General features: G+C 34.9%; 2 protein-coding genes across 5 annotated transcripts in view; both read right to left on the bottom strand.

Moving 5' to 3' along the window:
- Nucleotides 1-17,531, bottom strand: part of LOC139166873 (complement factor H-like) — a 1,233,958-nt gene that overhangs the window by 749,772 nt on the left and 466,655 nt on the right. The gene's annotated exons all lie outside the window — the stretch shown is intronic.
- Nucleotides 1-17,531, bottom strand: part of MAP4K4 (mitogen-activated protein kinase kinase kinase kinase 4) — a 159,257-nt gene that overhangs the window by 24,131 nt on the left and 117,595 nt on the right. For 2 of the 4 annotated variants that reach the window (XM_070751036.1, XM_070751037.1), the window contains exons 14-23: nt 15,164-15,250; nt 14,310-14,543; nt 12,277-12,438; nt 10,078-10,308; nt 9,133-9,239; nt 7,892-8,043; nt 4,254-4,351; nt 2,830-2,838; nt 1,516-1,691; nt 845-965 (exon numbers count right to left, since the gene is read on the bottom strand). In XM_070751036.1, coding sequence (XP_070607137.1) covers nt 845-965; nt 1,516-1,691; nt 2,830-2,838; nt 4,254-4,351; nt 7,892-8,043; nt 9,133-9,239; nt 10,078-10,308; nt 12,277-12,438; nt 14,310-14,543; nt 15,164-15,250 — 1,377 coding nt within the window. The remainder of the gene's footprint in view (nt 1-844; nt 966-1,515; nt 1,692-2,829; nt 2,839-4,253; nt 4,352-7,891; nt 8,044-9,132; nt 9,240-10,077; nt 10,309-12,276; nt 12,439-14,309; nt 14,544-15,163; nt 15,251-17,531) is intronic. The other 2 variants (XM_070751038.1, XM_070751040.1) reach the window with 1 other exon arrangement.

The following is a 17,531-nucleotide window of genomic DNA, read 5'->3' as shown; positions in this document are numbered from 1 at the left end:
GAAAAGCCAATTATTTTAATGTCAAATTTAAATTTCTACAGATCACAACTATGATGGCACCTGTGTGCATTCTCCTTGTGACTTTTCTTGCTATCATGCCTGCATTCAATTATAATTCTGGTGAACGTCCTAATTTAGCTGTTTAAACCATAATTATGCCATCTAAATACGGGACTCAATTACAAAAATGATGTCCACTTGAAAAATAAGAAATGTAATTAGTGAAGTTCATGCCCTTTGATGTACCTAACCTAATATACCAGGAAGTTCAAGGCAACAGAGGCATTTTCTCAACCATTTCTTACATAATCTCGCATGACACCAAGACTATGGCCCAACATTTCCTAAAGATAAGCTGCCTTGGTCTTGAAACCTGCCAAGATAGGAAATATCTTGTGTAAGATGGTTGAACTCTTCAGTGAGATAGTGTGGTGTAACTGTAAGTGATTTAAAGTGAACTAGATGATCCTTCTTTTACTATCTCAGGGCTTTCTCACCACTTGATTTTTTTACCTTCTCTTAAGATGCCATTAGAAGTGATACAAATGCAACTGGCTTTATACCAGGTTCCTGCTATGACATCTACAGCTTTTTAAAAAATTCCACATTAGAAGAGATTAAAATAAAGCTCTGTAGAATCAGACAACAGGCATTCCAATGTATGCATGCAACACACAGTGAAACAATGGGTGAAAACTAGTATTTTCTTTGCATGCTCTAAGTCTGTTCATTCATAAATAACTACCCTCTGGGTCTCTAACCTATTTTAAAGTGGGAAAAGATAAATGAGAGAATGGATGAATGGACGAAAAGGAACAAATTACATACTGAAAGATGTATTTACCTGTCGGACGATTAAAGTGCCTTCCTTGGATGGAGTCATTGCAGGTTCACTTTCCACATCATCATGCACAATCATGGTTTTCACGGATTCTGTTTCTCCATTGCTGAGGTTCAAAGTGGATCTGTTTGGTGATGACATTTCATCATTGGTGCTTCAAGATTCAAGATTCACAACAATATTAAAATAACTGCAACTATGGACTTTCTAAAGCAGCTTTGCTGGCTGTGGAATTCTGGGAGTTTATTTATTTATTAGATTTGTATGCCGCCCCTCTCCGTAGACTTGGGGTGGCTAACAACAATAGTGAAACAACATATAACAAATCTAATATTTAAAATAGTTTAAAAGACGCTAATTTAAAAACCAAACATACACACAAACATACCTGAAGTCTTCCAGGCTCAAAGTTGCCAAGATTGGAGAGCCCTGTTCTAAAGAATTACTTATTACATATTTGTGAAAGACCTGTCTTTTAAGAGATTATGGAATTAAATGAATTGTTCTTAGCATAGCTAACTAAGTACAGTTAGCATAGAATTAACCTTTTATTTTTCTCAGTAGTATCATTAATTTTTCTTAAAGATTATTTTTTAGAAGTATATGTTAAAAGGACAACCCTATAAATTACAAAGATTCTTTAATAAATGAAATAGGAGAAAAATGCAACTAACACTGCTCTAGCATCTTCAGGCCCGGAAGTAGATTCATCAACTCCTTCTTGCTCCATATCCTCCTCCTCCTCATCTGTGGTTCCTGATTCTTCACTTGATGATGAATAATCAGTCACTTTGTGGGGTGGTCTTACATCTTCCACTGCCCGCAATTCCTTTGCTAAAGCAGTTAAATCCTAGGGAGGGAAATAGAATAGAATTGTTTATTGGTCAAGTGTGATTGGACACGCAAGGAATTTGTCTTTGGTGCATATGATCTCAGTGACATAAAAAGACAAGATACATTTGTCAAGAAACATAAGGTACAATACTTAATAATAGTCATAGGGTACACATAAGCAATCAAACCATACTGGGAAACAGTCAATATAAATCATAAGGATACAAGCGACAAAGTTACAGTCATGCAGTCATAAGTGGAAGCAGATGGGTGGAAAAAACGATGAGAAGATTAATAATAGTAATGCAGACTTATTGAATAGTTTGAAAGTGTGGAGGGAATTATTTGTGTTTGGCAGAGTGATGGCATTCAGGAAAAAACTGTTCTTGTGTCTAGTTGTTCTGATGTACAATGCTCTATAACGCCGTTTGAGGGTAGGGATTGAAACCATTTGTGTCCAGGATGCTACAGTCTGTAAAGAGCCCTCTTTTTGATTTGTGCAGTATGCAGGTCCTCAATGGAAGGCAGGTTGTTAGCAATTGTTTTTTCCTGCAATTCTAGTTATCCTTTGCAGTCTGTATCTGTCTTCTTGGGTTGCAAAACCAAACCTGACAGTTATTAGAGGTTCAGATTAGAGGCTCAATAATTTCTCTGTAGAACTGTATCTGGTGCTCCTTGGATATTATTATATCGTAATAATGTTGCAAAATTAATGAACACTTCCTGTTTTTCAACAGTTTTCCCCCAAGAACTAGATCCCATTACCAATACTTTTATTCCACAATTAGTAAAATATTTTAGGAAATACTCATAAACTGATATGTGTTTTAATGCTTTAATTCTAATAGAACTAAATCAAGCAAAAACTCATTTCATATTAAACTTCATAGCAGGATTGAAAATTTAACATATCCTGAGATAGTACGTTGGTGTAATTTAATGGATTTCTTTTTTCTAAAAACTTTCTTAATTTAGCTTCCCTTCTAGTACCTACTATATTCTGCCCACTTTTGTTAACACTAGTCCCTGAGTTTCCATAGATTTCTTTGGGCAGTTTCAAATGAGTACATATGGAAGAAGAGGATGGGAAGTTTTGTAAATTTAAATTAAGTCATGGTAAATTTGAAATTATTCCATAAATTAACTCTACTTACCACTTCTCCCTGAAGATCAGTCACGTGTCAAAATAAGCAAATCAACATTGGACCACAGCATGGCACATGGTATGGGAAAGAAAAGTAAAATACAAAATTAGTGCAGGAATTAAGGCACTTATCTTGGAGAGTCACAATACTAAAATTATAACACTGGCTTACTTAAACATTTAAATGAAGGAATGAAACACATAACTAAAATACAACATTAATTCAGGAACTAATCCAGTTATCCTGGGTCTTTAAGATACTAAAATTACAGCAGTGGCTTACTTAAAATTTTAAATGAAGCAGTAAGAAAGTAGAGCATGAAGTAAGAGTGTGACATGGGATTATAAATAAGAATTGGGATAACAGAAAGTAGAAGCTTTCCCCCCATTTTTAATTTGTTTTTATAAGAAACAGTAATATAAAAACCAAAAACATCTGTGCTGAATCAGACAAAATGATATCAATGGGAAGAAAAAGGCAGATGCAATATTTGAGAAAACAAACTTTAAAAAAATATTTCTATCAAATTAGATTTGGCCTCGCTGATCTTCAGAAAAGTGAATTAGTGCATAAAAAAACAAGCTAATTTTAATGTATGGAAAAACTGTTAATTGTCAGAAACTAATACAGTACAGATTTGATTATAGAAATGAAAGGCAACATATCCTTTACTGCTGGATGAAATTCAGATAGGAGAAAGAAGAAATGGCTTTTTACTATCTGTATAGACTGCCTTTCAGTACGTCATCTCTGTTGAATGGAAGGTTGCTAGTGTTGACTGGGCAAGAGACTTAAAGGCAACTCAATAGGGCTTTCAGGAAAAAATGCTTGCAAATTAAAAAAATATGTTTTCCTGAGTAGCATTTACATAGTTAAAACTTTAACTTTCTAATAAGTTAAGAATGATTGGTCGTCTGGGTCTTGAATATCCTATAGATAATTCCTTAACTAAGTTTAGCAGTTGTCAAAACAAAACAAAAATCCCTTCAAAAAGATGGGTGGAAACAAATATAAAACTCTACCCATCTCTGTGCCCTATTCACCTTGCACTATCGCTGCCCTGTGGAGGGTCTTTCTTGGCTCCATGTTAACGTAGGCATCAGTCATCAAAAGATCCTGTAATTGTGACTAAAGCTTTCCCATTTGGACTGGCTGTCACAGAGTTTTCCAGAATTCTAAAATTGCTTAGATATTATTTGCTGTTTTAAATTCCACTTGCTTGTTTTAATTGCTTGGATGGAGTTATTGGAAAATATGAAATTAAAATGGTAGGTATAAAAATAACTGCTTTTGTTTAGTGCAAATGACCAATGTTAATAAAAATTAAACATCACACCTGATTCTTTCATTTCCTTTTCATGCAATTCAAACAACCATCACTGTTTTCTATACAAAGACATAGACCAAGCAACAAGCAAGAGAAGGAGGATTACCGCAGGTTTGCAGGGTCTGAAGACTTCTTTCTTCTCTTCAGTCTTTTTGGCTGCAGTTTCATTACGTTGTGAAGGGGAACCTTCCGATTTTGATGATGCTAAATAATCAAGTGACACAAAAGGCCAGTTAATTTTTTTTTAAAAAAAATCTCATTTAGAAAATAAATGGGAACATCCATCAGCAGACATTGGAAAAAACAAAACAAAGTCATTGTAAGGAGAATCACAAATAAATAGAAATGTTTCTAAAATATTTGAAACAGAAAATAATTATTAAAAATTAGACGAATAGATTTCATATTAATAACAAGATCAAATGAAAATAATGCAGGTAATACTTGGTTAATACTAGTTCAGACCAAGAACTCCATTACCAGGGAATGTGGCTCAGGAAGCAACTGGACTTTCTTGGAAGATGTTTTGCTTTTCAACTAAAGAAGCTTTTTGAATAAGAAGCGAAACCTCTTCAAAGAAAAAACCAAGAAAATAGGAGAGAGGCCGTAACCAACACTGCGGCGCCACAGAATTTCCCCTCGCTCTGTAGAGAAACTCCGATACCTGTGCTGTCTGAAGACTTGGGTCGTTTGGAACTCAGTATCATGAGGTCGGAGTCATCCAGAAAGGAAAAACTAAGAATCTGTGCTGGAGATGTAAAGAAACGAAGGCTGGTGAGTGATTTCACCAAAAGAAAAGTTAAAAGAAAAATTGTAAAATCTAAGGGAAACAAAAGGACCGGAAATTAAGAAGTGGCTGCTCTAGCATGTGGATTCCATAGAGCAACAAGAGTAAAGGGATATACAACTTAAGATTTTGAACTGTGTCTTAAAAGATCAGAGGAAGCATAAGAAATCTGGATGGAATTTTTTTTTGGAGGAACTTGAAAATTGGATTTGACTTAATATAATAACAATAATAGCAACACAGAAAAAATAAACAGGAAAGCTAGAGGGCTGAACAGAAGATACCATCTGGTGGTTGGAGGAATTATTGCTATTGTTGAAGATTTTTATGGATACATGCTCAGCTGCAGCCCTTGAAAGATTTGAAAGCTAGAATGTGGAGGATTTTCCAAAACAGATTCAAATTTGTTATTGTCTGGAAGAAAATAGCTGGACTGTACTGGATAAGAATGAACCTGAATAGATATTAAAAATAAAAAGGGACAGAAGGATTTAGATTTTTAACTTCCAACCAGAAAATTTATAAAGTAGCATTACACAAATTGTGAAAACCTAGTGACTGGTGACTTGAAGCTTGGAGACAAGTGACTAGAAAGGACTGGTGACACCTCTGATTGAAAGTTGAAATTGGAATGATTCTGCCAAAATAAAAGATTTTTCTATTTTTGATCCGAGAACTGTGATTTTAAAGTTATGGAAGGAATTGAGATTATTGATGATTTTAAAGAACTTCTTAACAAACTTAAGAACTTCTTAATGATTGAAGTATGTGAGAAAGAAAAGAATGAAAAAACGGAGGAAATAACAGTAGAAGAAAAGAGACAGATGAAAATGATGATGAAGAGGGAAATAATATTGATAATGAAATATTGATTAATGATTATGTTGTGCCAATAGGCCTGGTTGATGAAGGGAATGTATGTTTGATTGTTTGAATAGAGTGATTGATTTTTAAGAAACTTAGATTTTAGACTAGTTAAATTTTAAAATTGGATTTAGTATATTTAATTGTTTTTTATATGTTGTAAGCTGCCCCGAGTTCTTGGAGAAGGGCAGCATATAAATCAAATAGATAGATGGATGGATGGATGGATGGATTCCACTGGGTTTTACAGTGATAAAAGAGAAAATGATATTAAAAACAATCATTTTCACATAAATGAGATGATGATGAGTTTGAAAAGTATAAGGTTATAAAAGGGTTGGAAAAAACTAAATTTATACAGAAAAGTGAAAAGAAAAAAGAAAGAGAAAAAGAGTATGGGGAAAGAGAAGATTTTGTTATAAAGGTAAAAGAAAGCATAGGAAGAAAAAATCAAGACCTGGATGACTGAGAATCTCTACATACTCATAGAGTGTGCTGTTATGTTAGTGTGACAACTTACAATGGCAGTTCTGGTAGTTTTACTTGTCATTCTTAGGAAAATCCCACATGATCATCAGATGTGTCATCATTTACTGAGAGCATATCTACTGAGCATATGCACAGAAGAAAAATTCCTTGCGTGTCCAATCACACTTGGCCAATAAAGAATTCTATTCTATTCCATTCCATTCCATTCCATCCCATTCCACTCTATTTACACCTCCTGCCAGTCTCCTTTGCTTGTTGAAAATGGCAAACATATGGCCACAGAACATTGTGACTGTCATAATTATAAATGGTCAAGTAACTTATATGATCAGAGTGATACTGTGACAGTCGTAGCTTCAAGAACTAATCCCAAGTTTTCTCATTCAGCGACCTCATAACATTCAATGGTTGCTGAAAGAATAGTTAATCGAGGACTACCTGTACATTTCTTTATGAACATATTCTTCTCAGATTAAAATTCTGCTTATGTTTTCCTACATACATGGCTCTTATAAATTAAAATGACTAGGAAACAAAAAGTGTCAGTGTATGTATATGTGTTTGGATATATGTATATGTGTGTGTGAAAAATGCATGTAACTGTTGTGTTTGGGCCTGGGCCAGCCGTTGCCCCCACAGATGGGGGAGACACGGCACACAGTGACTGTGAAAGCCTGGCTGACAGCCAGGAAGATGTAGCAGACAGTCAGGAAGATGTGGCAGAGAGCCAGGAAGAATTAGCAGACAGCTCAGGGGAGGGGGCTGGCAGTTCGTCGGACAGTTTGTCCTCTCTCAGTTCGTCTGCAGGACAATACATTAATTTACGCAGCCGAAGGGCCTTAAAAAGAAGGGATCACTTTAAGAAGCATGATAAGCACACCTGGGCTGGGTGTGGTTCCCTTAATGAGGGCTAACAGCATAAAAAGGGAACGGGGGCAAGGCAAACTGTGGCTGTATATCTGGGTGGTTTGTATGGCATCGTTGTTCCTGCTTTGAAGTTTCTGCTCTTGGATTTCAACTCAGTGTTGTGGGAGTCGAAAAATCTGGCACAAGCTGCTGCTTTTGTGCCGTGAAAATTCAGAGACCTTTTGGAACATTTATGCTACGTCACTTTTGTATTTGTTTGCTTTTCACTGAACTTTGTAGCTGGCTGAATTTTCAACTCAACCTGTGTGTTACTCCTGAAAGTAAGGACCGTTTGCTTTAGACTTTTTCTTTACTGTTTAATACAAGTTTGCTAATTAACTATGCACGTGTGTGTCTGACCTTCTTTCCTGGACCGTAAATCATTGCTTGAGGCCGGTCAGGCAGAACAGTAACTATATATGTTGTAGGTAGGTGCCAGTAGTAATCTCAGCATTATATAGCAAAAGTCTTCTACTCTTAAGTTAGTTAGATGATAGATAAATATAGATAGAAAAAACAGATGATAGATAAATAAATAAATAAATAAATAAATATTGTTTTGAAAAGTTACATTTTTGTAGCATATGGTTATTCCCTACTTAAAATAGTTTTTTACTTATATCTAATTCAAAATCTCTCTGGTTCCAATGAACCTGGAATGCCTTCGTGAGAATAATCCATCCCCTCCTCCCACTTACATCTCATCCGAAATCTTTCTCCAGATCCACTCTGGGAGCCAGGATGGGAACCAGGCTGTGAACTTGAATTGCTTGATCCAGAAGAACTTCCACTTCCTGGCCTTGGCACCAGTTTTTCCACTCTTTCCCAGAGCAACCGAGGTTCTATATTGCTAAAAGGGAAAGATTTTTTAAAAAATTAATTTGACCTTGCTTTCTTTTTTAAAAAATTAGAAATTATATCCTGCCTCTCCAATGATTGGAAACCTTAGGCTTGCTAGATCTTCCTGCTTGGTTTACAAGAGCTTAGACAACTACCTGCTGATTCAATGCCTTTTCTGAATAAGAAAATAACACGAATAATTTCAGACGTTAATCTATTTTGAACCAGCTTTTCTCTTCAGCCATGTCCTCTTGAATATAAAAGGACATAATATAACAAGAGAATGATTTTTTCTTTTAGGTAGTTGCTTCTTCAGAAATGAATCTACTGTCCCTAGATCAAGGATCTTGGATCCTTCGATTTGCACATGGGACTCTTTCTATTATAATAACAACACTATAGGCAGGCAAGATTCAGAGATAAGTGCCAACCTAAGAACACTCATAAATTTATATGAACAATTTCATAGAATTGTTCCTAATTTAAGTTTTAGCAATATTTTCTAGCAGATAAAATCACCCTTTGGCGATTTAACTCTATTTTATTAATCAATGTCTTAAAGAGTCACACCAAACACATGAAAACTAAAGCCAAGCAATTTGAAAACACAAAATTGCATTTAGATTATTTCATCTTTCTTGTGCAAATTAAGCCAACAAAGTCACTATCTATTGAGGATTATTTATCAACTAGGAATGTCATTTCCAACTCTGAAGTGACTTAGCTTTTATCGTTCTTACAAGAGCTCTGACCTGTTTGCACAAGAAAAAAAATAAGTTGTATATGTTGAGCTTTCTTTTTGGAAAATGATGCAGTCATGGGAATGGATAGCAATGATAACAACTGCAATAAGAAGAGCAGTGGGGATACCCAAATTATATTTCCCAAAATCTAATAATCTAATCTACATTCCTTATAACCTGTCTGAAAAAGACAAAACTCTACATTTCCAAGTCTGATCTTCATCAAACCACAAATAGAACATAATAAAGGCAAACCCCCAACAAGAATAATGCAAATATATTTATATTCTGAGTGGACATGGCGTGTCCAGTTGTCTCCCCCTTCAACCATGTTGTAGGAAGAAAACATTACAAACCTTGTGGAATTTCTTTGACCTGCTTGGTTATTTTGTTGTCCCGTGCTTTGCAATGGAGAATCTCGGCGGGATAGAACAGGTGATCTGGATGTAGTTCTCACTGGTACCTTATGGAATGAACAAGTGGGAATAGAAATAATTAATATACTGTTGCATGGGCAAAACTGATTTTTTTTGCTCCTGTAAAGCTACATAAATATATACACAGATGTATTACTAAATATATAAAACTATATTCCTAACATCTAAATAAAGTAATTCTATTGGTTAAAATGTTAGCCAAGTATAGAACCCATAAACCCTGCATTTAAGATGCTGAAAAAATAGGACGTTTAGTAAATAGCTAGCATAGAAACAAATAACTACCCACTCACAGACAATCATGACAGAACATAGGACTTTAAAGCAAGGGATTCACAAAGCAATAGGCTACAAAGCATGGGGATTTAGAAAATTAAGCTCCAGGGAACCAACAAATGCTTAGTAATGGATCAGTAAAAGGCAGACTAGGAGAAAAGCAAGATTATATCTGATAAAAATAAAACATTAAAAAACACTTTTTCGTGGTCAATAGTATCTTAAAATATTTCCTGACTTAATTAAAGGAATTTTAGGTTTGTGCTTTCTTGGGTATTACCTTTAGCAGGATAAAAGTTTTATTTATTAATAGTAGACAGCTTATAAATGTTTGCTGATCTTCAATTTTCTGTAATCGTCTACTTTAAAAGGCAAATTCTTGGGGGGAAAAAGAAACAAGGAAAAGGAGGAGAACTATACTATATACCACTCTTAAAAAATCCTAGGATGGTGTAAGAACATATTAAAAGCACCAATCTCCTGATTCTGGTATGCTACAGGTGTGCATTCATTCATTAAAAACCTAGTACATGCCTTCTGTTATTCTTTGGTTTAAAGAAGTCAAACTTCTGTCTTTCTATTTCTTACCCTTGGAGGCACCTCGTCACTGTCTGATCTAGCCCAAGACTTTTGGGTGGGGTCAGATACCTCAGATTTAGAGTCAGAACTTTGATTTAGCACTTCACTGCGTGAAGGTGGATATGGGTCCTGAGAGCGCAGGTGGTGATGTGCAAATTTGGGAGAAGGGTCACTGAAGGAATGGGACCGTGAGACAGGGGGAACATTGTTCTTGAGAGATGCCAGGTGAGACCACTGTACCTTACAAAGAAAAAACATAGAACATTCAATGCGTTCTGTACAACTGGCTTTTCCCAATTAAACACAGAATAAAAGGCAAGAAGGATTTAGCTAGCAAGATGGTCACATCTGAGTTATGAAGCAAGGCAAGCACGTGATGAAATAAGTGGGCTTAAAGCAAGGAAGGTGCTTAGAGAACATGAAAAGCTATGAACATAGTGTACTGGTGTGTCGGAAAGCATATTCTGAACATATAGGTTCATTGGAAGGAAATGACAGCAAATGCCATTTGTTCTAACATGGACAAGGTTCCAAATATGCTGTATACTAAATTTAAAACATCAATAAAAGAATTAAATTTTGGAGTAGTAGAAGTCAAAAAGAAGCAACCCAAAAGCCAATAAATATAATGGCTTTGAAACAATTTACTGGCATTCAGAATGTGAAATGTGTTGCATTTAGGGAAGGGTTACATGTAATTACACGAGTTACATGTTTCTTTTTCAGCAAATATATCTACTGGTTTATATATGTGCCTTTGCAAATGTGTGTGCGTATACACACTGTAAAAGCAATACATACACACTGATGTGCACATAAAAAGATTATGTAATATGTGATATATGCATATATACATATATTGCATATTTTTTTTGCATATATGCACATTAGAGACCACATAAATATGATCATATGCGCATTGCTATTATGTCCAAATTTACAATAAGTTTATTACTGCACCTATAGAATTATACTATGCCCACATTTTTTCTTTAGTATCAAAAGCTGTTTAAACATGAAAACGAAGTAACTTTCATAGAATTCTAAAAAGAAATTATGACTAAAGGAAGTTCTTGTATATTTAGAGATGTTCATAGCATAAATATATTACATAAAATATATTTTAGAAGAGTATAATGATTTTAAAAGAACTTTCTTTTAAATAGTTTTTAAAAACTGAACATTGTTAACTACCACAAATATTCATAACTAGCTTCTATTTTTCAACATAATATTTCCAACATTTCTTAGTTAGAAATAGTTGGGGGTTTTGACAATTGTAATTACTATATGGCACTATTTTGATTTAGTATTACCAATTGTCAACATAAAGGTAAAAAAACTATACCTTATTTTTCAAAGACAAACTATCAGATAGATCTATACAAAAACCATGTCATTGAAATTGTTTGTAAATACACAGTAAACTATATCATTGAATCTGTCTCTTGGAGAGATCATTCTCTCTCCAAAGTTATCTTGAGAAAGCAGGCCATATTAGGAAAGTGATCATACATTAGTCATTAGATGCTGCTTTAAGATTGGAAATTGTGTCCACCTGCTAGAATTTTCCCATTCAGTATTTTCACTTTGCTAGAACAAGTTTGCTTTTAAATGGAAAATAGAAACATAATTAAATGTTGTTTCATTTCATTTCCATTTCATTAAATTGGAATGAATTAGTACACTTAATGATTAAGTCAGGGACATTAAATATTGTGTTTTGGTAACAGTCCCTGCAGGACTTTGGGTACTGTATTCAAGTTTTTCAGAAACTGAACATGACCTTGAAGCAGAAATTGTATCCCTTTACCCTTGTTAATTCAACTATTATCTCAAGAATACTGTAGGAAAATGTATTAAAGAGTAAGATTCTATTTTAACCACTGCCACAATCCATGCCGTGAAAAATCAGCTTTGATAAATTAGAAAAGCAATAGGTAGAATTTTTATTTCAAACTGTCAAATTCAGAAGGAAGGAAATATTTTTTTAAAAAAAATGCCAAGGAAAGTTATGAAAAAATATGCTTTTTACTGAGAGTACATATGTTAATGGAGTGTTAGTTAGCCTATCGAGGAGAAGAACAAGAGAGTCCCTCACACAGAAATATGGAAAAGGGTATCATACATGTACCGGTGTAATATAATTTTTTGGTTTCCATTACTTCCCAACTCTTCCTGTCATCATACATTTCACAAGAATTTTACCTGTGATTCCATTGGTTTTTGCAATGATGGCTGAACTGGCTCAGAATTTCCATTTGAAAAGGACTCTGATCTTGAAGGCACTGGTGGATCTAACACTTTACTTCCCTGTTTAGACTGGGCTTCCGGGGAACTCTGGTTATTCTTTCTATATCTGTCATCAACCTGGGAAGAAAATAATGCCATGTGTTGACTTAACTGAGATAATAAAAAGATGATTCTTAGAAATTGAAATAAAATTCCCCCAGAGAAATATCAGCCCAATATGACAATGTGCTGATCTCTATTATTTCCCATTGCTCTTTGGGATTGGAATTAATTATACTTTACATCCAATAAAATAAATACATTTTCTTCCATATAATGGTCAGTGTCCAGTATTCAACATGCTAGGATTAATATTAATCTGATTTTTTTTTAAATTATCCCAACAATACCAGTACTGGCTACCCTTATTTGGACTTGGAAACTAAACCAAGTTGAAGTTTGTTAGAACTTGGGCCCTTGGAGTCTTGTGACGCTTCCTGAAAGCCTTAAGTGCAATCCTCAAATCCCTCCAGAAGTTGTTCCAAAAATATAATCTTTAATGTAATAATAAAGTTATACCCATAATATGGTTTTACATCCATGAAACTATTTGGTAAATTGTCACATTGTCATCAGTTGTATTATGGATTAATATAATACAAAATCTTTATTAGGATCATTGATATAGTATATATTATACCAGGGGTGTGCAATTAATTTTGCCATAGGGCCGCATGAGAAATTGGGATGGTTTTAGAGGGCCCGACTAATATAATTAACTCAGTTCTACCCAATACTGTATATAATATAATTAACTGAGTTAATTATATTATAATTATAAATTATAATTATGAATTATAATTATATTATCTATTATATATATTATATATAATGATATATTATATATTATATCTTGAACACCCACTTCTTATCTAGAAAAGTTGGACCGACCTCCACGGGCCGGTCACAGATAGTGGACGGGCCACATCCGGCCCTCGGGCCGCATCTTGCCCAGATCTGTATTATACTATAATACAATAACCACTCATGAATAGAGTGTGGAAGAACTCTACTGTGTTATTTCTGGCCACAAAATACATACAATAACATAAATTAGGTGTCTCCCATTCCATCTTATTATGCTTCATTTAATCCAAATCCTACCAGTCACAATAGACCTCTCACTGCGAAAAGTTAAGCAAATTGATTTGTACGTTTGCTAAAAGTTCTTCTTCAGAAATGACTGCAACATAGCAATTGGTAATCAATTAAGAAGTTTCGTGTGCCTTATGTTTAATATTATAGCTATCTTGCCTATTGCTTTGAGAAGTAAAGAGATAGTATGGGATAAATTGCTGGTCCCTGATGTAAACCTCTAATATCTAATATAGAAATTGGTTACATGCTGCCTGCTAGTGCTCTATAAAAGGAAAGACACCATACAGGATATACATTCTGTAAAAGTACAGTGTTCCCTCAATTTTCGCGGGGGATGCGTTCCAAGACCGCCCGCGAAAGTTGAATTTCTGCAAAGTAGAGATGCAGAAGTAAATACACTGTACACTGTTTTTGGATATGAACAATATCACAAGCCTTCCTTTAACACTTTAAGCCCCTAAATTGCAATTTCCCATTCCCTTAGCAACCATTTAGATTATTACTCACCATGTTTATTTATTAAAGTTTATTAAAAAAATATTTATTAAAGGCAGACAAAAGTTTGACAATGACATATGATGTCATCGGTCATGAAAAACCGTGGTATAGGAAAAACCCCCGCAAAGTATTTTTTAATTAATATATTTGAAAAACCACGGTATAGACTTTTCGCGAAGTTCGAACCCACGAAAATCGAGGGAACACTGTATATTTAAAATTGTCCTTTTCCTCCAAAACAGGTAATGGGACACAATCATCTTCCTCTCTCAACAGTCTTATGGGAAGGTGATGTTTATATACATTCTGATAGATATTTTAAAAGTAATACTAGTTCTTGAGATAGAATTTACCTCCCGTGGCCTTTCAGTAGGCTCATAATGGGATTTAGGCTCTGGGGTATGATAGTTTTGTTTATTCCTTTCTTGCTGCTGGAGCTGCTGTTGCTGCTGCTGTTGTTGTTGCTGCTGCTGTTGATGCCTCCTGTGATCATGCTGAAGTGACAAAAGATATGCCTGTTCCTGTTGCAATTGACGTTGAAGCCTCTCTGCTTGTCGATGTTCCTCCATCTCTCGCCATCTGTATTCCTTTGAGAGAACAAGTCAAAATATGAACACCATGCTGGCCGGCACTTGCTTATCTTTTGGTTTTATATATTTGCTGCAGTTCTAGTGAGTAAATATACCAAACTGCAAAACTACATTCAAATAGAGCACAGGTTTTTCCCTTAATTTATTAAACATTTTACGCTACACTTAGCAAGATCAAGTACTTATAGGCATAGTATTATTTAACCTATTGTGATCGGCACAATCGTAAATCTATTTTGCCACTGAAGGATAGTGTGGTGTTGCTGTGTTGGGGGAAATGGGAGGGCCAAAAAGAACACGGCACCCTGACTTTTAGATCCAATATTTAATAAAATAGCATGGCCTGCACTCTTGTTCTTTGGAGAAAGGGTGTTCAGAAAGTCAATTGCCAAACCATAACTTGGGAGGGGAGACTTCACTGATTGGCTTGTCTGATCATCATACAGCAGGGTTCACATAGCTCTGCTAGCCCATCCACACTATAGGATGATTACCTCTTGTGCCAGTCTCTACTGTGCATAAAGTTCATCTGTGTCCTTTTAAAGACAACCTGGGACACCGGTCAGAGAAAGCAATCCCAAATAGTAGCGACTAACAAAACAGATACAGTGCTTTACCAGTAACATGGCCTGCTCCTGGAGCAGCTGCTGCTGAAGAATTTCCAGGTGCCGCTGCTCCTCTTCTAGCTGTCGCCTGATATACTCCTGTCACATAGAAATTACCCAGCAATAAAATTGTTCACAACAGGAATGTAACCAAAGCACCTGAGTACAACACCACACACAAGAAAAAGAAAAACACCACCTATCCCAATTCACCTTCAGGTGACAATTCAATCATTAATTTAATAGTGGGACTCCCTAATGAACAATTAAATAAAACCCTATCAGCTAAAGTAAGGACTGGGAAAAAAATCTATTACAGACCCTCCCTCCAAAAAATTAACTGAAAAGTAGAAAAGAAAATTGTGGGCTGGGAAAAAAAATTAATCTTGCCTGTAGAATTTTGACTTAAAAACAAGGAAATGAATGTTTAAAAACAGGTTGGTAGTTAATACTAGCAAGTCTTATCAAGACAGCCAACACAAAATCACATGCATTTTTAATAACAGAATTAGTTTTGCACCTTATGATGAACCATGAGCAACAACTAGAGCCAGGCTTAGTTAAGGCATCCCCCTTTTGCAAGCTTTCTACCAAAAAGACCTGTCAATTAGAACCTTAGCCTCAACTATAAACTATCCTTATCATCAATGCAGACAATGCCAATCTGAAGTATGTGGTGGTTATGACAGAACACAAAAAAACATCCACTAGAGAAAGACATAATTCCAAATGCGTTTTCAGTGACACTCCAGAAGTCTGGATTCCTAAGCCAAGTCAAAATATACAGCAACATATCCAAAGCTAAGAAATATTCTGCCATGCAAATTAATGAGGGAAAGTAAACACATGCGCTCAAACACACATGAAAAGACAGCGAACACAAAAGGAATTAATGACACAATGCAATGGCAAAATGAGACGGCTTGAAATCTTACAAAACAAAATAAAAAAGATGCACACTAGCTTGTTATACAATCCTTGCATATCCAGAATTAAGTGGAGTTAACATTTTGTAGCTATATGGTTTTTTAAAAAAAATAAAATCTATCAACGCCAGCAATACAGGTAGTCCTTGAAACTTCACCACAATTGGGATCAGAACTTCATTGATAAGTGATGTGGTTGATAAATTAGTTGCACCTAATTTTACGATTTCTACTACAATCATTGCAAATACTGTAATCATTAGGTGAATCCAGCTTCTCCCATTGATTTTGCTCGTAGCCCCGGGAAAGTCGTAGCAATCACATGACTCTTGGTCGCTGCAATCATTTAACTACATATGCTGACTGACAAGCACCGAATTCTAATCACATGATTGCAAGGATGCTGCAATGGTTATTAAGTGGGAGGCCCAGTCGTAGGTCCCGTTTTTCAGTTTCGTCATAACTTTGAACAGTTGTTAAACAAATGGTTATAAATCATGGACTACCTGTACATTTTGGAAAGTGTGTGTTAACAATACATATCTAGCTGCATGCAAACAATGGCAGATGGTTGATGCACTTCTTCAGCTACATGAAAATATGATTTCCTAAGACCCAATTAAGTTACTCAGGGAGAACATTTTTTTATCTGTTTTACATGACTGTCTGTTACAGCATGTGTATTTCTCAAAAATTAGTTGGGAATTTTTTTCTCTAATCTAGCCCTCTCCAAATGCATTTTCACCCAGCAGTTCTGGGAATGGCAGTTGCAAACTTTCTGGGAAGCTAAACTATACTGTTAATTGCAGTATTGCATACAATTCTAAAACAATATTTCTATTATTATGTATTCAGCAAAATCCCATTATGTATTACATGTTGTTTGACATCAAAACCCAAATAAATTTTATAGCAGAATACAATAAATTTTAAATAACACAGTGATGTTCATAGTGCTTAGTGTATTTCCGGAAAATTATTTTTCCAATATGAATATCCCCACTTTCTGTCAATATACAAATTATATTTCAAACAGGCAAGATTCATATACGAGACTGAGAAACTAATGTAATTTTTTCAAAGATTCGATATTGATAAATTTCAGGAAATGAATGCATTTAAATGCCATTTGCTCCAGTATAAGCAGATAAAGTGAGTCTATTATTATACACTGCGCAAAAAAATAAAGGGAACACTCAAAAAACACATCCTAGATCTGACTGAATGAATATTCTCATTGAATACTTTTCTGTACAAAGTTGAATGTGCTGACAACAAAATGAAATTGATTGTCAATCAGTGTTGCTTCCTAAGGGGACAGTTTGATTTCAAGAAGTTTGATTTACTTGGAGTTATATTATGTTGTTTATTTTTTTGAGCAGTATATTTATATGTTGTGACTTTGTGGAAGAAACTTACTGTCCGGAATCAGGAATATGAAGGAATCTATCATA

Source organism: Erythrolamprus reginae, chromosome 4 (assembly GCF_031021105.1).
Source record: "Erythrolamprus reginae isolate rEryReg1 chromosome 4, rEryReg1.hap1, whole genome shotgun sequence".
In the NCBI taxonomy this organism is placed as follows: domain Eukaryota; kingdom Metazoa; phylum Chordata; class Lepidosauria; order Squamata; family Dipsadidae; genus Erythrolamprus; species Erythrolamprus reginae.
The sequence above is the reverse complement of the archived record's forward strand: the minus strand, read 5'-3'. Positions and strand labels throughout refer to the sequence as shown.